The 24,779-nt window shown below is 45.5% G+C and overlaps 2 protein-coding genes, 1 long non-coding RNA gene and 1 other non-coding gene across 4 annotated transcripts; 3 read left to right on the top strand and 1 right to left on the bottom strand.

Annotated features, from left to right (window-relative positions):
- Positions 1 to 7,289: 7,289 nt before the first annotated feature.
- On the top strand, positions 7,290 to 8,213 carry LOC127313615 (uncharacterized). Its single transcript, XR_007859134.2, has 4 exons — positions 7,290 to 7,467; positions 7,555 to 7,665; positions 7,754 to 7,823; positions 7,904 to 8,213. It is a non-coding gene; the product is annotated as an uncharacterized lncRNA (long non-coding RNA).
- A 2,404-nt stretch (positions 8,214 to 10,617) lies between these two features.
- LOC127313616 (uncharacterized) lies at positions 10,618 to 11,290 on the top strand. The gene is made up of 2 exons (XM_071823827.1): positions 10,618 to 11,151; positions 11,237 to 11,290. Exons 1-2 carry the CDS (start codon positions 10,675 to 10,677, stop codon positions 11,288 to 11,290), a joined length of 531 nt encoding a protein of 176 aa, XP_071679928.1. The 5' UTR covers positions 10,618 to 10,674.
- A 1,421-nt stretch (positions 11,291 to 12,711) lies between these two features.
- On the top strand, positions 12,712 to 15,007 carry LOC139833531 (uncharacterized). Its single transcript, XM_071823826.1, has 2 exons — positions 12,712 to 12,861; positions 13,965 to 15,007. The coding sequence occupies exons 1-2, from the start codon at positions 12,712 to 12,714 to the stop codon at positions 14,781 to 14,783; spliced, it is 969 nt and encodes a 322-aa protein (XP_071679927.1). The 3' UTR covers positions 14,784 to 15,007.
- Positions 15,008 to 15,197: 190 nt separating this feature from the next.
- On the bottom strand, positions 15,198 to 15,269 carry TRNAP-UGG (transfer RNA proline (anticodon UGG)). Its single transcript has one exon. It is a non-coding gene; the product is annotated as a tRNA-Pro (tRNA).
- Positions 15,270 to 24,779: the final 9,510 nt, after the last annotated feature.

Below are 24,779 nucleotides of genomic sequence, written 5' to 3'. Positions count from 1 at the left end.
GGTACGAGATTAATGGGAACACATTTTACACTTTCGCCCAAGACAAAAAGAGCACCAACCAAAACAGTGGTGTCCGCTTTGATGCGAGAAGATGGCAATGGGAACAAGGTCACATATTATGGGTACATAGAGGAGATATGGGAACTTGACTATGGACCTAATTTCAAGGTCCCTTTGTTCCGGTGTAAATGGTTCAACTTTGAAAGACGGGGTACAGTAGACCCAGCGACGGAATGACTACAAAGGATTCCAAGAATCTTGGGTACGACACCGAACCATTCGTCCTAGCCAGTGAAGTGGCTCAGGTTTTTTATGTGAAGGATATGTCTAGCAAACCGAAAAAAAGGAAAGAAAGGCAAGAGGACACATCATACGATGAGCCAAAGCGGCACATAGTTCTTTCGGGAAAAAGAAACATCGTGGGAGTAGAGGACAAGACAGACATGTCGAAGATTATAATAAGTTTGACGATATTCCACCCTTCAAGGTAAAAATTGACCCAAGCATCATCTTAAACAATGAAGATTGTCCATGGTTGCGTCGCAGTAAGAAGAAAGGGAAACGAGCGAAGAAAACTCGAAGACTAGCTAGCTACATATAGGGATCATAACTTGTGTATCTCAATATGGAAATCACTTTTGTGTAATGATGTTACTGTATGTAAGATATTAACAATGGAGATGGTTGGCTTGTTTTACTAGTTAAGTCACGCGGGCTTGCAGGGAAATTTTTCCGAGGCGGAACTTCCGAATATGCCATATATAGGGCATGTGCACCAAGGGCATATTCGAGAACTTCCGCCACGGAGATTTCCCAACCCTTTCCGCAACATTGTTAGAGGAGATGGAGTCTTCCACGGGCTTGCAGGAAAAAAATTCCGAGGCGGAACTTCCGAATATGCCATATATAGGGCAAGTGCACCAAGGGCATATTCGTGAAGTGCCGCCACGGAGATTTACCAACCCTTTCCGCATCATTGTTAGAGGAGATGGAGTCTTACTCGGGCTTGCAGGAAAAAAATTCCGAGGCGGAACTTCCGAAGATGCCATAGGGCGTGTGCACCAAGGGCATCTTCGACAAGTTCCGCCACGGAGATTTCCCAACCCTTTCCCCAACATTTGTTAGAGGAGATGGAGTCTTCCACGGGCTTGCAGGAAATTTTTCCGAGGCGGAACTTCCGAAGATGCCATAGGGCGTGTGCACCAAGGGCATCTTCGACAAGTTCCGCCACGGGAGATTTCCCAACCCTTTCCTCCATCCATGGTGATGAAACTCTCCATCCATGTTGGCTTGTTGAGCTGCTTCCCATGGTGTATCGATGCTCCTTTTATAGGCAGAGCGTCCTTATCCTGCCGACAGCTTTAGTACCGGTTGTAGACACGAACCGGTACTAAAGGTTACCCACGCGTCCTTATCCCACCGACGTAGCGTCGTGCGCTACATACTTTATCTCATCGAGCAGGGCGTCCTTATCCTGCCGACAGCTTTAGTACCGGTTGCACCCACCAACCGGTACTAAAGGTTACCCACGCGTCCTTATCCTGCCGACAGCTTTAGTACCGGTTGCACCCACCAACCGGTACTAAAGGTTACCCACGCGTCCTTATCCCACCGACAGGGCGTCGTGCGCTACATACTTTATCTCATCGAGCAGGGCGTCCTTATCCCGCCGACAGCTTTAGTACCGGTTGCACCCACCAACCGGTACTAAAGGTTTGCCTCGATCTGTCTTCCCGCCTATTTTCTTCCCGCGCTTTCCACCGGTTCCCGCCTCTGTCTTCCCGCCATTTTTTCACTATATATATGTAGGCTTGGCCACCATTTACATATCACATCTAGACTCATATCTGCAAACCTCATCATTCTCTCCCATGGCTTCCATCGCATCTCTAACCCCCCGGGAGGCGGAGGCGCTTTGCGCCTCGAACTACCCCTGCCCGCCGGGCTACCGCGTCCCGACCGGCTGGTTGCTAAGCGTCGGAGGCGTACCGGTCCCTCCCGTCCCTCTAGGTGTGGCGCGCGAGATGGCCATCACGAACCACTACTACTTCGAGCTCACGCGAGCAGCGGAGGAATCCCCGGTGGCATCCCGACTACAGCCCGACTTGGGAAAGCTTCTTCATCAATCGGCGTGAGAGGGCGCTTGCCAGGCACGAGGAGGGCGGCCCGCCTCCTCCGAACTTCAACGAGGCCGGCCGTCGGCTGTGGTGGCGCGGCCGGACTCTCCAGGGCGTCATGGCCTACCGTGGCCCCCGCCTGCGCTACCCTCAGTCCCAGCCCACGCGTGCTCACCCGCCGACGTTCGAGTACCGCGACCCCGATGCCAGCGACGATGATGACGGCGACTACGACGACTACAGTGGCGAGTACTACAGGGCTAGGCAGGAGTATGACTGAATGACTCCCCAGTAGAATTTGGTCATGTATCTTTAATTTTCAGTTAAGCTATGTACTTTTAATTCGAGTTCAATCGTAATAAAATTTCATTCCCGCCCTTTCTTTTCCCGCGCGGCGTCGTGGCCGGAAAGTTTCCCGCGCGACGTCGGGGCGGGAAAGTTTTCTGTGCGGACGGCGTCGTGGCGAGAGTAAAGAAAAGAAATAGAATAGAGAAAAGAAATAGAAAAGAAATAGAAAAGAAAAACAAAAGCAATAGAAAAAATAAATAGAAAAGAAAAAAACATAAAAGAAAAAGAAAGAAGAAACAGAAAAACAAAATAAATAGAAAAGAAATATAAAAGAAAAGAAACACAAAAGAAAGGGGAACGAAAATGAAAAGAAAAGAAATAGAAAATGAAAAGAAATAGAAAATGAAAAGAAATAGAAAATGAGAAGAAAAGAAAAGAAACACAAAATAAAAGGAAAAAGAAACAGAAAGAAAGAAGAAAACAAGAAAAGAAAAAAGAAACAAGAAAAAGAAAATAAAACAGTAAAAGAAAAAAGAAACCAAAAAAAAACCCTTTAGTACCGGTTGGTGGTACCAACCGGTACGAAAGGTCTTCAGACCGGTTGGTACCACCAACCGGTACGAAAGGGTGTTCCCCTCCATTTCACTTAGCCGCGCGAGCAACTCCCCCCAAAATCCCCAAATTCTTCACACGCGCGCGCAGACCACGCCGTCGCCGTCGCCGAGTACCGCGTCCACGCCGTCGCCGTCGTCCACGCCGTCGCCGTCGTCCCTCGTCAGCGCCACGCCGCACCACGCCATCGCTGTTGTCCGCACGCAGCCCCAGGCTGGCCTCTCCTCTCTCCGCGCCGGCGCAGGTATGTCCTCCACCACCATGGCACCGTACGTCATCGACGTCCCTCTCCCCTTGTCGTTCCCTCGCCTGCGCGCTCCACTGCATCGCCGAGAAGGTCGTCGTCGCTGAGAAGGTTGTCGTCACCGTCCAGAAGCTGCTGCGCTCCCTCCGCCTTGGCGCCGGCCAGGTCACACCCGGAAGGTGTTCGACCTAATGCCGAGGCGCGCGTACAGGGCGTGGTGACCGCGCGGTGGTGAAGGCCGTGCGCCGGGGGTGAGGCGGGGGCTAGGGAGGAAGTCGACGGCGAGGTGGGCCTCGCACCAGGACGCCCACAAGTGCACCGCGGCGGGCCGCGCGCCGCCCACCGCCGCGTCCAGCTCCGCCTCGACCCCACCTCCCTCACCGCCCGCCGCCGCTCGCCATCGCCGCGTACGGCGCGTCTCCCTGGCTCGCCCGGCAGAACAATCGGCGGCGAGAAGCAGCGGAGGCAAATTTGGGGGAGGAGAGATAGAGAGAGGACGACTCGTGGCGAGGCCCTGCGCGGCCAGGTTTCAGCGCCGCCGCCGCTGCTTCTTCTGTCGCCCTGCTCTGGCTTGCATTCCCGCGGAGAAGTGAAACCCCACCGTCCCCAAATCCATCGCCAAGCCATCGGCGCCTCGGATGGAGCCCTTCCGGCCACCTCCACTTCCTCCACGTGGGTGCGCCAGGGTGCGCTGCGGATGTACTCGTTGGGGTGCTGCAGGTTGTTGTGGAGGTTCTGGCAGGGGTGGGCAGGGTCTCGCCGTTGAGGAGGAGCATGACGGCGCGCTTCATGGCCTCCACCTTGGCGGCGACGTCGCTGCCCCTCGAGATCCGCCTTGATCTCGTTGGCCATGGCGGCGGAGCCCTTGTCGAAGTGGACCAGCAGCGTGCACGGCTTGTCCATGGCGCCGTGTCGTACGTGCACCCGCGCCGGAGGGCGCTGACGGCTTGTCCATATTCTTTTTAGTTGAATTTTTAGAGTAATGTAGAGATGCCCAGCGTCGGCCGCCTCCCCCACCACACGGCCGACCAGCAGCGGCGCGCCTCGCGGAGGCTCCAGGAGGCCAGGCTGTACGCGCGGTCGCGGCGTACCTCGCCGTGGAGCGATCTGCGTCCACGTGCCGGGCGCTGGGACAACTTGATTTGTTGTGTTTGATTTCAGTGCCTTTCTAAATGTTGATTGCAATATTGTCACTTCTTGCCTTAGTGCATATATAAGAGATCGGATTGGATTGGAATTGATAGTTCTTGAACTACATAAACATATGAACATCACAAGGTGAAATCTGGATAGATAGAAAGTACCACAACTAAGTTTTCTTAAGGGCATGCTTGTGTTTTTGTTTGGCATATTCATTTCAAAAGGAGGGCATATGTGTTTGTATTTCACATGATTATGCTATTAATTGCTTTCTTAATTTTGCAGTGACATTGAGGTATGGAGGACGGCACCTTCGTCCGAGATGAGGAGGGGGAAGAAGCGGTGCAGCGATTGATCTATGAGAGTGCCCGTGGTCCGGAACCCGACGATGGAGATGACAACGAGTACGCCGACTTTCTGAATGATTTTGGCGAGGGACTTGAGTCTGAACAAGTTAGAAAAGACAATGAAGTGTCCATCACAAACTCCGGCGAGGTGTATATCTATGTATCAATTAGTCTGTGTTCATCCCTAGATGCATTCATTTATTTGTATTGCACTTATTAACGAATAATTTTTTCTTTTAGCCTTATACGGATCATCGAGCAAGTCTGTTAGAACAAAACGAGGCCCGACGCTGGTGCTAAAGGGCGAGGGCAGGTTAGCCCTCACGGCATTCAAGGCTAATGGTGAACCAGTGGAGCCCAAGGAGTTTTGCCGCAAATTTACAAGTCAATCCGGAGTTATTGTTAGGGACCATGTACCGATCAGCATTCAAGAGTGGCATAAGCCGAAGAACCCGGAGAGTGGTGCTACTTATGTCAACGACAGCATGAAAAAATTTCTTTGGGAAACGCTACTGACAAAGTTCAGCCTACCGGAAGACATGACGGAAGGCCAGAAGGATAAAGTCAAGGAATGGACATGGAAGAAGATGGCCATACAATTCAGAGCTTCAAGAAAAATTTATGGGACAAATATAAGAATGAAGATCCAGTATTCGATGATAATACCGAAAATCTAGTGAAGATAAAAGATCACTGGGCCGCATTTAAGGAGTATAAGAAATCGTCTAAGTTTGTGTCCCGATCGAAGAAAAATACCGAAAATGCTGCAAAGAAGAAACTTCCGCATCATTTGGGGTCAGGTGGCTACAAGAGTGCCATTCCGAAGTGGACAGCGTTTGAGAATAAACCGATGGATCATGGAATCACTCCACAGACATGGACCGGCCCGAACGGTCCAAGTTCTGGTTGTTCGCTCATGGGGCGGGGTTGGACCCAAAGACAGGGTTGATCGTTGCGAAGGGAAAATGGAAGGAAAAATTGAGGCAATTGTACCGAAGCTTGTAGATGCAATTGAAAAGGTCGAAAGGGAGATTAAATTCCCGATCTAGAGAATGACGAGCAGACACTCGCACAGCCGAACCCATAACATGTTGGACGGGTACGAGCTCGCCCAGGTCTCACCATGAAGGAAGCGTGGCCGGACAGCGCTGACACTTATAGAAGCCGTTCGCGAAAGAAGAAGAAGGACGCCGACATTGTAACGGAGTTGTTATCTAGGGTGGAGGCTCTTGAGAGAAATCGAGAGGGCACCTGATCAGCCGCTGTTTCTACAGGATCCACAAGCCGATGCTGCCCCATCTCAGCGAAGAAGCAGTGTCGGTTCCTCGCATCTTGACGGATGTGGAGGAAGCTACCCCGTGGATTATGTCACGGAGAAGACAGATTGCGAGCTACATATGTTAATCAGGACCGCGTCTGTTAAGGTGGCGGTCGGCTATGTGTACCCAAGTGAAGATGGAGCAATGCACCATCATATGCCCATTCCACCTGGTTGTGTTCGTGTCGGGGTGGATGAAGTTGTTTCGGGGTTTGAAAAAGTGGAGCTTGATATTCCTAGAGGTGAAGATGAGAGGACACCGGCGATGTCAAGCACGGTTTCGCCCTATGGCCGAAGAAGTACGTCGTCCTTTTGCAAAGGCCACCGACTCCTACACATGAGCAGCAAATGCCATCGACTCCTCCTGGTGGCAGTCTGGTGAGCAGCCAAGTCCACACCTACCCGAGAGGGACCCCAGCGTGAGTCCACCATCTCGAGATCCTCCGCGTAAGACAGCGTCCGTTAAGCGGAACGGTACGCCGCCTAGGAAGAAAGCTAGAAAGGAGAAACAACTGCCGCCTCTGAGAAGTTACCTTGGGAAAAAACTCCGAGGAAAACGCGGAGGCCGTTAAGGCCGAGGTGAAGAAATTTTGCACCGAAAGTGCCAGAGATACCTTTCGAGAAGACACTAGATCGGGAGAAAGTTGTGCGTACCGTTGACAATCTATATGACCCTGTACCATCGCCGCCATCTGACTATGCGCGTTCTATTGAAAGGTCGTATGACAAGATGATCGAGGCGACAAAACCCGTTAAATCGGGTATCAGGGAGATAAAAGGGATACACGGTGTCTACCAGCTCGGACAACAACCCGTTCAATCGGTCGCCCCTCTCAAGGTGTTTGACGGGAAGACCGTTCAAAGTTCTCGACAAGACGCAACTGATTACGCCTTAGCTGAACGAGCATATCAGTTTGTTCAAGGGAAAGATTTGGTCGAGAATCTCAGGAAGGTACCAACATGTATGCGTAACTTGCATTCGTGGTACCTTAAGGCCTCAAAGGAAGGGATCGAGACTATCATGGTGCGAGTTAGGGAAGAGCACTACTTCCAGAGTACCGTGTGAACGTTGACTTCGCCGAACTCTTTCAGTTATACAATCTCCGGGCCCTCGACAAATCAATCATCAGTTGCTATTGTCTCGTAAGTGATTTATTTATTTAATTTGAGAAGTCGTTCATTGTCTGCAGATTATAATCTTTTGTGCGCTATATTATGCAGATCGAAGATGCTCGAATGCAAAAGGGACGATATCACAGACATTGGGTTCATTGACCCGAACACAATGCATGTCAAAACCATAGATGATCCCCTCTATAACAAGGATACACCGCAGACTTTGCTAAGGTTTTTGAAGCGACAACGTGACAAAAAGCTAATACTTTGGCCTTACAACTTCGAGTGAGTCTTCTTGTCTTATAACACATTATATTTTGCTCACCGTATGTCAAAATTTTAACTAATGACTACATATTGAAACGTGCGTAGGTTTCACTTTATTCTTCTCGTCATCAATTTGGAAATTGGAGAAGTTGAAGTCTTGGACTCACTAACCAAAGAAAAGGATCTATACGTGTCTTGTTTTTTAATGCTCAGAAGGTAATTTGAATTCTTATCGGTTTGTTTCGTTAATTTCCTGCTTTGAACTAATTGATGACTCTTTTATGCATTTTCTTTTGTCGAGCAGCGTATGGCAAACTTTCATCAAGGAAGATACGTCCCGTGAATGGCCACCGAAGCTGCGATGGCGTGCGAAAGTAAGTAGTACTACCTAGGTCCACACACCTTTCAATTATCATACTTGACTATTGTTTGATTGAATTATATTCTTGTAAAGAAATGCCCGCAACAACCTCCGGGGACCGATCTCTGTGGATTCTTCGTTTGCGAGTTCATCCGCAGAATTGTCAACGAGAGAACGAATAATGAGAGAAATAAAGAGGTACAAAAACAATCTTCACAAATTTGTTTTGTTATCATAAGTTGTGCCGAGTTTCAGTAATAGTTGTTTCATGTATTCATTTGTATCTTATTCTTTTATAGTTGGCAAGAAAGCGGAACAAGCTCTCAATCGATGACCGCTTCATAGCAATAGGCGAGGAATTGGCGGGATTTTTCCTTCGGGACGTCATACCACCACTCGCAGAGCACCACAATGAATGAAGATGTACATGTTACATATATCGTTGACTCGAAGAGTACCACTATGCTACATGTAATAGACATATATAGAGTACGCCTCGGAGAGCACCACTATGCATGAAGATCGATCTTCATGCATAGTGCTACTTAATTTGCGATCTCATGCAATAACATGTGTGTTATATTATATGCACCAACTTGCTATGCATCATCTTGATCTTCATGTACTACCTAAACCCAAACGCGTTTCTGGTGCATCGACGCGATATGAATCAAACCGATATCCCTAAACCTCTCCAAAACCCTAAAAAGCCAATTCTCTGCCGCGGCAGAGATTTGGGAAAATTCCCTGCCGCGGGGGGAACCTTTGGTACCGGTTCGTATTACCAACCGGTACCAAAGATCCTCAGCCCTGAGCTCTCCTGGTGGCCCACGTGGAGGCCCGTTTTATACCGGTTCGTAAGCAACCGGTACGAAAGGGGGGGGGCTTTAGTGCCGAATAATTTGTACCGGTTGCAAAACCGGTACGAATGGCCCTCTGGAACCGGTATAGATGACCGTTTTTCTACTAGTGACCCTTCGTATCATCACATTTTTTGTCATCAAGGATGTGTTCTTTTAACCCAAAACCTTCCCATCAAGACGATATAAGAAGTCTTGTATCCACACACCTAATGCTAGCAAGCAAAAAGTATGTCAATACATAGTGCATATTAATTAATGACATACTATCTAATTAGCAGAGAAATAAGTACTCCTTCGAGCTCAGTTTAACAGTCATCCTTGACAACAATTTTTTCAACAGACATAGCAACGTCAAAGTTTTCCACTGTTACTGTCATAATTAATATTCATATGATTCATATGGCCTTTGTTTCCTTATTTACAAGTTTTCCTATGATTCGACGGACATGCACGCATGCATCTATTCGATGCAGAGGTGAGGGTTGATCCCCATTTTGAATTTTTTTTGCTATGATTAAGCATAAGCTAATACTATGACTTTTATAACACCATGCAAAATAAGGATCTACCACATTACCAAAACTCTCTTTAAAATTCAAAACAATATGATTACATCTTGTGATCACGAGAGATGCATGCACCAAACCATGCATGCATGGCTACGAGAATGTATGTGTTGAGTCAGCGTCACGTGATAAAATCTGTGATCTCACAGTTTTGGTACTATACGTATCCCTGTTATTTTCTCCAACTAAATGGAGGGATCTTGTCGAAAAATCAAAGAAACTAAGAATAGCATTGTTTGATCAATCTAAAATTAATGAGTATATTACATAGAATAATTAATGATTTTACTGATTCCTGGTTAAACCAGAATTAGCTTAAATATCTATCAACTCCTTAGCCTTGGTGCTCATCAGTTGCACAATGGTTAAAAAGGGGTGTATCCAGTGCTGAAAGCTCTGCGCCAGGTCTGCCCTTCTAGTTGCACCATAGTTGCAGTTGAAAATTTCCAGTTGCACCATATGGTTGCAATATTATTTTTTTCTAGCTGCACTATTCTTACAATTGAATTTTTTATTTTGCAAATACTTTTGTGCACCCATGCATTGGTGTTTTCATCACCGTCCATTTATTTCTCGAGATTCGTGCCCACCGTGGTAGATGGAAGGATTCATTTCTCTCTCCTCTTTTTATCTGAATCTCAAAACACAATGGACGCTGATGGTGACACCCACACCAATGCGTCGGTGTAAAAATACTTATTATTGCTTAGATACGTGTCATGACTAATTTTTTTCTGTTAAACTATTTTATTCCCACCACTACCGGAAATCACCTGTTTGTCGTACAGGAAAAAGGCATGGAAAAGCCCGTGCCGAACACGGCAAAGGCTTTGTTATATGCCAACATATGTTGAATGTTACACCGCGCAGATGGCACTTCAAAGCGCGATCTGTTGTGAAAACCTATCGCAGGTGCCCCGCGATTTCTACCCCCAAATTCTCCTGATGACGGTTGGACGAAGTGATTTTACCTTAATTTTTGTTTGGTGAGGCCATAGAAACATGGAAAGCTAGCAGTAGTTGATCCCAAGTTATATCAAGATTCCATCTAGTGGACATGACGTGGGGGTTTCGTTGCTTTCAGTCACTCCGGTAGGCGGTCTGTCCCTCCTAATTCTTCGAACGACGGTAGGCCCATGGGATGAAAATGAGGGAATGGCAGAAACATCGCCTCCCGCTGAAGAATATTACATTAACCTTAATTACCTTGGCAACTGATACTCCCGGGTGAGAGGAGGGGGTGGGGGTATATGTATTAATTAATGTATGTATGAGAGGCGAGGTCAAGCACGAAATCTCCACGCCATCCTCCCGCCCGCCTCGGCTGATCTCGCCACCTATATCAGACAATACGAGGACGGATGTCATCATGCATGATCTAGCTCGGCAGCTACTACGCCAAGGGTTTTCTACTACACCCGCGCGAGCAGCAGCCATGAAGCCGGCGATGGTCGAATACCAAAGCCCCGCGTCCGGCCAGCGGCGGCGCCGTCTGGCCGCCGTGCTTACCCCATTGCTGCTTTTCCTTGCCGCCGCGCTTTCTTTCCCCTCCGTCTTCCACCTCACCCTACATTTCCCGCCGCCGTCGGCCGGTCCGCCTCCTCCTCCGCCAACTGGGCGGGTGGCGGTGTGCCTGGTGGGCGGGGCGCGGCGGTTCGAGCTGACGGGTCCGTCCATCGCGCGGCACGTCCTCGGTGCGCCCGCGCTCCACCATTTCGGTCCTGCCGGCGTCGACTTGTTCCTGCACAGCCCGCTCGACGCTGACGCCTACAAGTTCTCCCTCCTCGCCCGCGCGCTCGGCAACGCTACGACGACGCTGGCCGCCGTGCGGGTGTTCCGGCCAGAGCCTGTGGAGGAGACCCCTGAGCGCGCCCGCGTCCTCACGCCCGCCAACTCCCCGAACGGCATCCAGGTTCGTACGCCATCGTGGGTGCAGTTACCCATTCCTTGCTTGCGAACTACCTTTACTCCATCTTCGGTTCGATCCCCGTCTGCAGCTTCGTCTTCGCGGCGAGCGATCTGATTACTTGCTGCATACTGCGTGGATATAAACAATCATTCTTTCTTGTTTCAAACTAGAAGTAAACCAAATTATTATAGTGTCTAATTTCTTCATTCACGATCTAAATATAATTAAACAAGAACATGCGCATGTACTTAGATACTCAAGTTGCGTGACAGGAATCGAAAGACGGCCGGTTTCCCTCGTAATTCAGGGGGCGGGAGACGGTTTCAAACGTACTCTTGATTTCCTTCCTTTTTTAGTCCAACAGGGGCAGTTCCAAACTCTAAGTTGCCGACCTAAACATGGTAACATGACATGATCTCCCCTCAAAAAGTAGTACGAGGTTTGTGTAAATCTAGATGTATTTATATAGTAAATAGCGTCTAAATATATCTAGATTTAGACAAATTTCAGACGATCTATTTAGAGAAAGAGTAGTACAAAACATGACACATGATCTCGTATATTTTTAGCGGCTACTTCCCGCGCAACGTGCTTTAAGTTATTTAGTTGTAAGAGCATCTCCAACTGTGTCTCCCAAAGCGTCCCATAAACGGTGCTGGATCGAGCGTTTGGAGGGCGTGTTTTGTTCGTGCCGTGTTTGGGGACGTCGCTCCGCAGCTGCATCCCCCAAACGCCGCGCCCCAAACTTTTAAAAATATTAAAATACTCACTTTTCTTGCCTTTTTTGTATTTTTATTTCAATAAAGAGAAGAAACATTCCACAAACAAATACATAAATGGAAACATGGTTTACACAAAGTAACACATAATTGGGAACATGATTTACGCAAACTAACACATAGTTAGGCATATGGTTTTACACAAACTAATACATAGTTTAGAACATGGTTTACACAAACTAATACATAGTTTGAACTATGGTTGACATAAATTTAAACATTGCAAAATAACGAAACCTAACTAGTGTTGGCATAGCAGATTTCGTGTGTTCGCTGCCAAGAAAGAACACTCACAGACACTCCCAGTCACCCAAACTGGAAAATCCAGCTATTGATGGTACCCCTTTTGGTTCTCTCGAGGAAGAACAACTAGAAATCTTCGTGTATATTTTCACTACGAAGAAACAACACTTAGTCGTCGTCCTACTCAGTGCTGTCGCCGTGGTAGTGCCGACGGTAGCGCGTCTCGTCTAACACCTTGACGCTCATGTCGCGCTCGCCAAGGTAGGAGAACGTGAGCACGAAGCCGGATTGGAGGTGGTGGTAGCGCGCGAACTTCTCCCAGCCGGTGTGGAGGTACATCTTGGCGCGCGTGTCGGAGATCACGTTCATAATCCACCGGCAGCAGCCGCAGGCAGCCTCCCGTAGATGCAGCGAGGCCAGCTCATCGCCGGCGATGAAGTCGGCGAACTTGTCCGGCAGCCTCTGGATGCCGAGTGGGTCGCCCTTGAGGATGACGACGAACTCGAACAGCACTTGCCGCTCCCCTCCTGCAGGTCTGACGATGAAGATGACGGCGTCGCAGGCGACGGCGAGCGTGCAGCTCTGCCGCGGCCACGACCGCGGCCACGACCTCAACCTCCGCCTCTACCAGACATGGCGTCGAATCTTGAGATGGCGGCTAGGGTTGGGGAGAGAGGCGCTAGGGTTTTGTGTAAGGGACGATGAGAGGGCGACCCTTTTATAGTCCGGAGGGAGGCGGGGGAGCGGTGGCGCTCATTAACGCTGGCACGCAGAGCTAGGCGCGACGAGACGCTTCGCTGCGCCTCTCCGGGAACTGCACTGTCACTGCGCGCCAATAACTTCCGTCACGAGGTAGACGACGGTTAGGTTAAACTTCAATGTGTCACTGACGAGTCGATCCCGCCACTCCTTGCCTCGCTTTTCGTTGTGTCCGGCGTCCCCCGAGCGCCTCCTGTGTAGCGGGGACTGGTTCGGGGCGCTGGACACCTTATTGAGCCAAAAAGAGGCTTTGGGGCACGCGGGTATGAACATTTTTTTTGTCCGACGCGCTACAAATCCCTTTCAAGAACGCTTTGGGGATCGACTGGAGATGTTCTAAATTGCTTCTGATGGAAGAGAGAAACATTACCCTCCAGTACATCCATGCATGCATGAAGCATAATCACCTGCTTGTCTGGCTACCAGCAAGAAAAGTGACAGCATAGCTCCAACATCAAAAGTACTAGACATACGACAATACCTTGTACGATCTGTGTACGATACATGATCCGGTGATCTGTGCCACCGACGAAGGGTTGTTCTTAGCGTGTCGTATACAAATCGGACTGAAACTGCCGCATGTATAGCAGGATTCCTCCACATCTCTAACTTTGACCTAGGGGTGAGCAAAATACCAAACCATGCAAACCCGTTGAAACCAGCTAGTGAAGCATAATTCATTTTCTTTCACATTTTCAATCTCCGTCTGGACTAGCAAAGAGAAATGAACTAGCCTAAAACCGTCTAAACAACGGTTTTTGCATTACCCCTTACTTTGATCGATGTACAAAATACTTTCAACATATAGCTTGATTAATAGTTTTGAAGTAACGTATCCTTATGGGATAAGTGATTCGGCTGCGATGCGGCAAGACTATATGTATGCAGCCGGCCAATTATAGTACACTCATGTATGGTCCACCGTCGCTTTCAACACATGCATGTTTATCTCTTTGTTTTATCTATCGTGTTAGAATTACTTGTCGAATAACTGACACGAATGGGACTAACAATTAACCTCGATTGGTTAAGCAGGGTCTTCTCCGGTACTTTCACCTGGTGGAGGGCTGCCTGGACCTCATTCGGGAGCGTGAATCTCAAGGCAAATTTACATACAACTGGATTGTCCGCTCCCGTGTCGATGGCTATTGGACCGCTCCGCTCTCCGCTTCCGATTTTCCATATTTCGATGATGTCTATATCATTCCCCAAGGCTCTGTGTTCGGTGGCCTCAATGACCGGCTCGGTATCGGGAGGCGCACTGCCTCAGAGGCTGCATTGTCCCGCCTCTCCATGTTGCACCGGCTGAATGCAGCAGGGTACAAGGCCCTCAACTCAGAGGCAGCATTCAGAGCACAACTCAAGGTGTCTAGGGTTGCGGCTCAGGAGCGAAGGATGTCCTTCTGCGTGGTGAGCGACCGATCATACTCATTCCCACCAGTTGGGTACGGCGTGCCTGTGGCGTCGTTGGGGAGCATTGGCCCGCTCAGCGGCGCCAAGTGTCGCCCATGCAGACACCCCATGTCTTGCGGTGGCAGGGGCAAGGTGTGTGTGGTAGAAAGACTGCATCGTGGGTGGAGTTGGACTGAGTGGCGGAATGGAACACTCGAGCTATGCAACGCTAGCGAGGCGTGGGAGGATGGGTGGGAGGAGGTGTTCGACATGACAGCCGGTGAGGAGGCTGCAGTGGAGCGGAGAAGAATGGCACACATGAGGCTTGAGGAGTGTGTTGCGGAGATGGAGGCGCTCAGGACGCGGACTGAACGATGGGATGCGCCTAATCCGGAGGAGATATGCCGCCTTGGTGTCTTGGCGGCACCGGCGAGCCCCTCACCCTTTTCTCTTCGGACATAAACCAACACACTTAATCGAGCAGCCTTGACATTTCTCTTGCTTACGTGGCAAACCCTGTTAAAAAACTTTTCCATGTCTGCTCAGCAAACATTGTACAAAACATATACCACCAGCTCATTAGCATTCAGCGGTGAAAATACAAGAGACAGAATATGTGCAACTCCGAGTCTTGTTTGAAACACGGGAATTCAGCAGTGATTTTTTATTAAGTTCTGTTTTTTCTGTTCTTCCTGTATAGTACCGTAAGTCAATCTCTTTTGTTTTTGGTTGAAGTAGAGGATGACTCAACTTTATCACAGCAAGGTAAGAGATTAAAATTATTTGCAAGTACTCCAAATGGTTATCTTTTCTTGTGTTCTTCCAGTATTAGTAAGTCATGTTTTGTGATTTTATAAAAAGATCAACAAAATAGAAGGGGCGTTGCGAGAATCGAACTCGCGACCTCTCGCACCCAAAGCGAGAATCATACCACTAGACCAAACGCCCTTGGCTGATAACATTTATTGTCTTCTTTATATAAACAAAGTTTGAATTAAAATGGCATGCATAACAAATTCTTTCCTGCTCCTTGGCCAAAACTCAAAAGCACAGTAGTTGGGAACTCAATCATCTACGCACTGGTAGACGCCGCACATGATTCATTCATAGGTAGTACATAATCATCAAATCGCTGCAAGAACCCCTGCAATGAAATGCTTCATCCAGGAAGCTAGCAACCACATCACATAGATGGAGGCCAGAACATCAACGCGGCAGCAATTACAACAGGTCCCACTACAAAAATGTTCAGCCATTGCACCAAACGCTTTCAGAAGTTCTAAATCTTAGTGTCACGAGGCCAAAACAGCCTGGATCCTCCTGACAGGAGAGTAGATTAAGTCAGCTGGCAGAGGAAACATGCTAGCTGCTAAGTGTTCTGAACCTATATCCATCTATATGAAATAGTAGGCGCCCAGTTCTGTTGTTGTCATGTCCGAGGAGGCGAAGCTTCTGAAGAGGCGAACTGTCAAGATCCGCTCTGATCTTTCTCTATGCTGTTTCGACGTCTGGGGTGTCGCAACTCATCGGTGGCTGAATTAGCATAACATAGTAAGGCAGTTAGACAGAAAATCAATAGCCTCAATTCTAAGAGCTTTGCAAAACAAAAACAAAAAAAACAATAACAAGATCAACAAGATAAATCATGAAGACAGTATAATGTGCAGAAACTACTTTCGCAAAAAGATGTGCAGAAACTAATTAAGCTTTGATGTACTACTGTGGGATACAACCTGAATTCCGTTCACATATTGTATCGGATAATTAGTATCATCTCTACGAGGGTGAAATGAGATGACTGAGCTGGTTTGGTTTTGTAGGTCCCATTGTTCGTACTAGCCGTAAACTGTACCAAATGAACAAACTAGACTATTTGAATGAAGGACAGTAGTGCAAATATGAATATGCCACTTATGACATGTTTCTTCACCCTTTCCAAAAAGACTGTTAAATTCACAATAAGAATAATAGTCCACTGAGTCAAGACTCCAAATATCATGTCCATACATCAAATAGTATCTAAAGTAACTTCATTCTGCATAGACAGTTCTAGAATAACAACTTGTATTTCTTGCCAAAGAAGATCACTTGAAGCAGAACAACCATTATAGAGAATTCCTTGGTCGAATTACTTCAAAAAAAAAAGAATTCCTTGGTCGAATGGAAGGAATTAGAAGATGAGGGGTATAGTGGATTGTTCTTTTACCGAACATATGCGGACCAAATCACAATTGGATCGAGGCAGTGGATTGTGAATCCACCATGCGCGGGTTCAATTCCCGTCGTTCGCCATACGGAAGAAGAGGCACTAGTTTCAAAGAAAATAAAAAGAGGTTTACTCCACCCCTTTTTACTTTTCAAAAAATATTACCTGATCTAAATCTAAAGAAAAAAAGGAATTCTATTGAATTGCATTTTTACTGACCATATAGAATTGCCTTCTAGAACGTATAATTGTCTCAAAAGGCCCAATATATATACGCTATTGGACCTTTTGAGTAAGACTGAAGAAGATCTTATGAGAGCCTTTTTTCATGTTTTTCCCGGTGGTCTGGAAAAAGCAGCAATCGATAGGACTTTCCTAATCCTCGAGGGTTCTTCCATATCTAGATATAGAGGTAGATGATGACAGGGATCTAGATCTTTCCATAGATAGATCCTTTGATAAATTTCTATTGATCTTGTTTCAAGATCGGAGAGATCCATGGAAACAAAACAAAAAAGCGCCCCCCAAAAAATCATATTGGGTATCTATTCCCTTTCTTTTCGCGTTAGGATCGGAACTCTTAGAAATCTTATATTTTCTCAAACACGAATTTGGCTCAGGATTGCCCTTTTTAATTCCAGGGTTTCTCTGAAGAAGATCTCTTGTTGAGCATGTTCTATTCGATACTGGCAAGAGAAGAAACCGACTCGGCATTCTTAACAAAAGGAAAGCATAACCAAGTCAAGATGCTATGGGTCGCCCCTTCTTCATGCGTCAAAAATCTTACCATTTCCGAAGGAACTGGGGCTATATTTCTTTTCCATTTTCATAGCAACATTTTCCTGCAAGATCTCTTGCAAGAAGAAGATAATCTCCAACCTCGACTTGTTAATTTTATTTCTCATGAAAATAGCAAGTTAACCCAAATAATTTATGACACAAATACTTGGACCATATTTGCAATTTATTTACATAGTGGAACAAATCTAAATTGGAAGGGTACAGATTCTGCACTTGTAGCTTCGATACGATTTCTTATAATTTTGATCGAAGTGCTATGTAGACTTTTGTTTACCGAGGGTTCGAATCCCTCTCTTTCCATTTTGCTTAATTCGTCAACGTTAAGGATCACAATATATGTATCTAAACCTCACAGTTCTGCGAAATAAATTATTCTAATTATACCAAGGAATACAGCTAATGTACAATGCAAGAAAACAATAATACGTGCATAAATGACCTTCTTTTTTTCCAAGCGATCCCATTGGATCGAATTTCATTATCACTAGATAACGAAATACATGGTTAGCGGCTCACGAGCCAGAACACATAACAGAACAGAAAAACAGCAGGGGGAGGGGCGCCGCCTACTACCGGCGTTCAAGAGGACTTAGAGGTTTAAACTTTACAACACCAAAGGAAAGATAAAGGGGAAAAGTCCGGTTTGAACCTGGGTGCATGTGAATCCTAGTTGGAAATGTATTTTCCAAATATTAAAAAATTCTGAAATAAAAATATCCGGGTACGTACGTATGTTTCATGTGTGCGTAGAAAGTTTTCGCGGAGAAACCATATTTTTATTTCAGAATCTAAAAAAGACAAAATACGTCACATATATACTGCTATATAGCCCTGCAAAATTTCATTTTTTTCCCAGGACAAAATAAAAGATTTTTTCGTCACGAAACTCATGTTGCTACCCAGGACAGAGCTGTTGACGTGGGAGTTGTAGCTTCCTTGTGACGGTAAAGCACTCGTCCGTTGGGAACCCCAAGAGGAAGGTATGATGTGTACAGCAGCAAGTTTTCCCTCAGTAAGAAACCAAGGTTTAATCGAACCAGTAGGAGTCAAGAAGCACGTTGAAGGTTGTTGGTGACGGAGTGTAGTGCGGCGCAACACCAGGGATTCCGGTGCCAACGTGGAACCTGCACAACACAACCAAAGTACTTTGCCCCAACTAAACAGTGAGGTTGTCAATCTCACCGGCTTGCTGTAACAAAGGATTAGATGTATAGTGTGGATGATGATTGTTTGCAGAGAACAAGAAACAAGTATTGGCAAAGAATTGTATTCGATGTAAAAGAATGGACCGGGGTCCACAGTTCACTAGAGGTGTCTCTCCCATAAGAAATAGCATATTGGGTAAACAAATTACAGTTGGGCAATTGACAAATAGAGAGGGCATGACAATGCACATACATGACATGATGAGTATTGTGAGATTTAATTGGGCATTACGACAAAGTACATAGACCGCTATCCAGCATGCATCTATGCCTAAAAAGTCCACTTTCAGGTTATCATCCGAACCCCTTCCGGTATTAAGTTGTAAACAACAGACAATTGCATTAAGTATGGTGCGTAATGTAATCAATAACTATATCCTCGAACATAGCATCAATGTTTTATCCCTAGTGGCAACAAAGACATCCATAATCTTAGAGGTTGCTTGTCACTCCCCCAGATTCACGGAGACATGAACCCACTATCGAGCATAAATACTCCCTCTTGGAGTTACAAGCAATGACTTGGCCAGAGCCTCTACTAGCAACGGAGAGCATGCAAGATCATAAACAACACATAGATAGATTGATAATCAACATAACATAGTATTCTCTATTCATCGGATCCCAACAAACACACATGTAGCATTACAGATAGATGATCTTGATCATGATAGGCAGCTCACAAGATCAGACAATGAAGCACAATGGGGAGAAGACAACCATCTAGCTACTGCTATGGACCCATAGTCCAGGGGTGAACTACTCACTCATCAATCTGGAGGCGACCATGGCGGTGTAGAGTCCTCCGGGAGATGATTCCCCTCTCCGGCAGGGTGCCGGAGGTGATCTCCAGAATCCCCCGAGATGGGATTAGCGGCGGCGGCGTCTCAGTATGTTTTCTCGTATCGTGGCTCTCGGTACTGGGGGTTTCGCGACGAAGGCTTTAAGTAGGCGGAGGAAATAGGTCAAGGGGGTGCCCGAGGGGCCCACACCACAGGCCGGCGCGGCCAGGGCCTGGGCCGCGCCGCCTGGTGGTGTGGCCACCTCGTGGCCCCACTTCCTTTCCCCTCAGGTGTTCTGGAAGCTTCGTCCAAAAATAGGACCCTGGGCGTTGATTTCGTCCAATTCCGAGAATATTTCCTTACTAGGATTTCTAAAACCAAAAACAGCAGAAAACAGCAACTGGCTCTTCGGCATCTCGTTAATAGGTTAGTGCCGGAAAATGCATAATAATGACATATAATGTGTATAAAACATGTGAGTATCATCATAAAAGTAGCATGGAACATAAGAAATTATAGATACGTTTGAGACGTATCAAGCATCCCCAAGCTTAGTTCCTACTCGTCCCAAGTAGGTAAACGATAACAAAGATAATTTCTTAAGTGACAATGCTACCAACATAATCTTGATCATGCTATTGTAAGCACATGTAATGAATGCAGCGATCAAAACAATGGTAATGACATGAGTAAACAACTGAATCATAAAGCAAAGACTTTTCATGAATAGTACTTAAAGACAAGCATCAATAAGTCTTGCATAAGAGTTAACTCATAAAGCAATAATTCAAAGTAGAAAGCATTGAAGCAACACAAAGGAAGATAAAAGTTTCAGCGGTTGCTTTCAACTTGTAACATGTATATCTCATGGATATTGTCAACATAGAGTAATATAACAAGTGCAATATGCAAGTATGTAGGAATCAATGCACAGTTCACACAAGTGTTTGCTTCTTGAGGTGGAGAGAAATAGGTGAACTGACTCAACATAAAAGTAAAAGAATGGTCCTTCAAAGAGGAAAGCATCGATTGCTATATTTGTGCTAGAGCTTTTATTTTGAAAACAAGAAAAATTTTTGTCAATGGTAGTAATAAAGCATATGAGTTATGTAAGTTATATCTTATAAGTTGCAAGCCTCATGCATAGTATACTAATAGTGCCCGCACCTTGTCCTAATTAGCTTGGACTACCGGATCATCACAATACACATGTTTTAACCAAGTGTCACAATGGGGTACCTCTATGCCGCCTGTACAAAGGTCTAAGGAGAAAGCTCGCATTGGATTTCTCGCTTTTGATTATTCTCAACTTAGACATCCATACCGGGACAACATAGACAACAGATAATGGACTCCTCTTTAATGCATAAGCATGTAACAACAATTAATGTTCTCATATGAGATTGAGGATATATGTCCAAAACTGAAACTTCCACCATGATTCATGGCTTTAGTTAGCGGCCCAATGTTCTTCTCTAACAATATGCATGCTTAACCATAAGGTGGTAGATCTCTCTTACTTCAGACAAGACGGACATGCATAGCAACTCACATGATATTCAACAAAGAATAGTTGATGGCGTCCCCAGAAACATGGTTATCGCACAACAAGCAACTTAATAAGAGATAAAGTGCATAAGTACATATTCAATACCACAATAGTTTTTAAGCTATTTGTCCCATGAGATATATATTGTAAAGGTAAAGAATGGAAATTTTAAAGGTAGCACTCAAGCAATATACTTTGGAATGGCGGAGAAATACCATGTGGTAGGTAGGTATGGTGGACACAAATGGCATAGTGGTTGGCTCAAGGATTTTGGATGCATGAGAAGTATTCCCTCTCGATACAAGGTTTAGGCTAGCAAGGTTATTTGAAACAAACACAAGGATGAAGCGGTACAACAAAACTCACATAAAAGACATATTTTAAACATTATAAGACTCTATACCGTCTTCCTTGTTGTTCAAACTCAATACTAGAAATTATCTAGACCTTAGAGAAACCAAACATGCAAATCAGATTTTAGCATGCTCTATGTATTTCTTCATTAATAGGTGCAAAGTATATGATGCAATAGCTTAAACATGAGCACAAAAATTGCCAAGTATCACATTATTCAAGATGTTATACCAATTACCACATATATCATTTTCCAATTCCAACCATATAACAATTTAACGAAGAAGAAACTTCGCCATGAATACTATGAGTAAAGCCTAAGGACATACTTGTCCATATGCAACAGCGGAGCGTGTCTCTCTCCCATACAATGAATGCTAGGATCCATTTTATTCAAACAAAACAAAAACAAAAACAAACAGACGCTCCAAGCAAAGTACATAAGATGTGACGGAATAAAAATATAGTTTCAGGGGAGGAACCTGATAATGTTGTCGATGAAGAAGGGGATGCCTTGGGCATCCCCAAGCTTAGACGCTTGAGTCTTCTTGATATATGCTGGGGTGAACCACCGGGGCATCCCCAAGCTTAGAACTTTCACTCTCCTTGATCATGGTGTATATCATCCTCCTCTCTTGATCCTTGAAAACTTCCTCCACACCAAACTTAAAGCAACTCATTAGAGGGTTAGTGCACAATTAAAATTCACTTATTCAGAGGTGACACAATCATTCTTTATACTTCCGGACATTGCACAAAGCTACTGAAAGTCAATGGAATAAAGAAATCCATCAAGCATGGCAAAACAGGCAATGCAAAATAAAAGGCAGAATCTGTCAAAACAGAACAGTTCGTAAAGACGAATTTCTAACAGGCACCAGACTTGCTCAAATGAAAAAACTTAAAACTAATGAAAGTTGCGTACATATCTGAGGATCACTCACGTAAATTGGCATAATTTTCTGAGTTTCCTACAGAGAATTAGCCCCAGATTCGTGACAGCAAAGAAAACTGTTTCTGCGCAGTAATCCAAATCTAGTATCATACTTTTATTAGAGACTTTACTTGGCACAACAATGCAATAAAACTAAGATAAGGAGAGGTTGCTACAGTAGTAAACAACTTCCAAGACTCAAATATAAAACAAAAAACTGTAGTAAAAACATGGGTTGTCTCCCATAAGCGCTTTTCTTTAACGCCTTTCAGCTAGGCGCAGAAAGTGTATATCAAGTATTATCGGGAGATGAAGCATTGATATCATTAGCTCCCCCATCTGTAGTGGTACTAAGGGCTTTGTAAATTTTAGGCCTATAATAATATTTTTTTGGTTTAGGCACCTTAGAGACATACATAAACTTTTGCTCCTTACCCACATAAGCTTTCTCCCTGTAATTAAGAGAAGATAAAGTTGAACCCAAAATTCCCATAGCTTCCTCAAGTTTATTTATCCTATGGGTTTGATTATCATGAGTAGCACAAGTTTCTAAGATAGAAATTCTCTCATTAATTCCTCCTAGAGATTCATCAAGTTTATTAGTGCTACTGAATAGTATTCCCAATTTAGTTTCAATACTCGGAAAGTTTTGCTCTATGATCTCTATCTTTTTCATAATATCTTCAAGAGAGATTTCAGTTTTCACTTCATTAACAGGTGGTTTTCCAAATAGACTCTCAATAATGCAACTAGCTTCTAAGGCAGGAGTACCTAGGAAATTACCTCCTGCGAGACAATCAAGAACATACCTATTCCAACTAGAGATACCAACATAAAAATTCCTGAGTAGGATAATGGTGGAGTGTTTCTTAGTGCACCTATTATGAGCATCATTAATTCTATACCAAGCATCTTTTAAACATTCTCCCCCTTGTTGTTTAAACGAACGAACTTCAACTTCCGGATTACTCATTTTAGTAGTAGTAAATAAAGTAAACTAGATAAAGTAAATGCAAGTAACTAATTTTTTTGTGTTTTTGATATAGCAAACAAGATAGTAAATAAAGTAAAGCAACTAATTTTTTTTTGTATTTTGATATAATGCAGCAAACAAAGTAGTAAATAAAATAAAGCAAGACAAAAACAAAGTAAAGAGATTGCGATGTGAAGACTCCCCTTGCAGCGTGTCTTGATCTCCCCGGCAACGGCGCCAGAAAAAGAGCTGCTACCCAGGATAGAGCTGTTGACGTGGGAGTTGTAGCTTCCTTGTGACGGTAAAGCACTCGTCCGTTGGGAACCCCAAGAGGAAGGTATGATGTGTACAGCAGCAAGTTTTCCCTCAGTAAGAAACCAAGGTTTAATCGAACCAGTAGGAGTCAAGAAGCATGTTGAAGGTTGTTGGTGACGGAGTGTAGTGCAGCGCAACACCAGGGATTCCGGTGCCAACGTGTAACCTGCACAACACAACCAAAGTACTTTGCCCCAACTAAACAGTGAGGTTATCAATCTCACCGGCTTGCTGTAACAAAGGATTAGATGTATAGTGTGGATGATGATTGTTTGCAGAGAACGAAAACGATATTGCGATAAATTGTATTCGATGTAAAAGAATGGACCGGGGTCCACAGTTCACTAGAGGTGTCTCTCCCATAAGAAATAGCATATTGGGTAAACAAATTACAGTTGGGCAATTGACAAATAGAGAGGGCATGACAATGCACATACATGACATGATGAGTATTGTGAGATTTAATTGGGCATTACGACAAAGTACATAGACCGCTATCCAGCATGCATCTATGCCTAAAAAGTCCACTTTCAGGTTATCATCCGAACCCCTTCCGGTATTAAGTTGTAAACAACAGACAATTGCATTAAGTATGGTGCGTAATGTAATCAATAACTATATCCTCGAACATAGCATCAATGTTTTATCCCTAGTGGCAACAGCACATCCATAATCTTAGAGGTTGCTGTCACTCCCCCAGATTCACGGAGACATGAACCCACTATCGAGCATAAATACTCCCTCTTGGAGTTACAAGCAATGACTTGGCCAGAGCCTCTACTAGCAACGGAGAGCATGCAAGATCATAAACAACACATAGATAGATTGATAATCAACATAACATAGTATTCTCTATTCATCGGATCCCAACAAACACACATGTAGCATTACAGATAGATGATCTTGATCATGATAGGCAGCTCACAAGATCAGACAATGAAGCACAATGGGGAGAAGACAACCATCTAGCTACTGCTATGGACCCATAGTCCAGGGGTGAACTACTCACTCATCAATCCGGAGGCGACCATGGCGGTGTAGAGTCCTCCGGGAGATGATTCCCCTCTCCGGCAGGGTGCCGGAGGTGATCTCCAGAATCCCCCAAGATGGGATTGGCGGCGGTGGCGTCTCAGTATGTTTTCTCGTATCGTGGCTCTCGGTACTGGGGGTTTCGTGACGAAGGCTTTAAGTAGGCGGAGGAAATAGGTCAAGGGGGTGCCCGAGGGGCCCACACCACAGGCCGGCGCGGCCAGGGCCTGGGCCGCGCCGCCTGGTGGTGTGGCCACCTCGTGGCCCCACTTCCTTTCCCCTCAGGTGTTCTGGAAGCTTCGTCCAAAAA

The sequence above is a fragment of the Lolium perenne genome, chromosome 7 (assembly GCF_019359855.2).
Source record: "Lolium perenne isolate Kyuss_39 chromosome 7, Kyuss_2.0, whole genome shotgun sequence".
Lineage (NCBI taxonomy): Eukaryota > Viridiplantae > Streptophyta > Magnoliopsida > Poales > Poaceae > Lolium > Lolium perenne.
The sequence above is the reverse complement of the archived record's forward strand: the minus strand, read 5'-3'. Positions and strand labels throughout refer to the sequence as shown.

Bases quoted from the DNA above. Each gene is read 5' to 3' on its own strand.
- LOC127313616 (XM_071823827.1), top strand. From the start codon at position 10,675: ATGAAGCCGGCGATGGTCGAATACCAAAGCCCCGCGTCCGGCCAGCGG. The intron at 11,152-11,236 runs GTTCGTACGCCA...CCCCGTCTGCAG, and splicing joins ACTCCCCGAACGGCATCCAG to CTTCGTCTTCGCGGCGAGCG.
- LOC139833531 (XM_071823826.1), top strand. From the start codon at position 12,712: ATGAAGATGACGGCGTCGCAGGCGACGGCGAGCGTGCAGCTCTGCCGC. The intron at 12,862-13,964 runs GTAAGGGACGAT...TTGGTTAAGCAG, and splicing joins GAGAGGCGCTAGGGTTTTGT to GGTCTTCTCCGGTACTTTCA.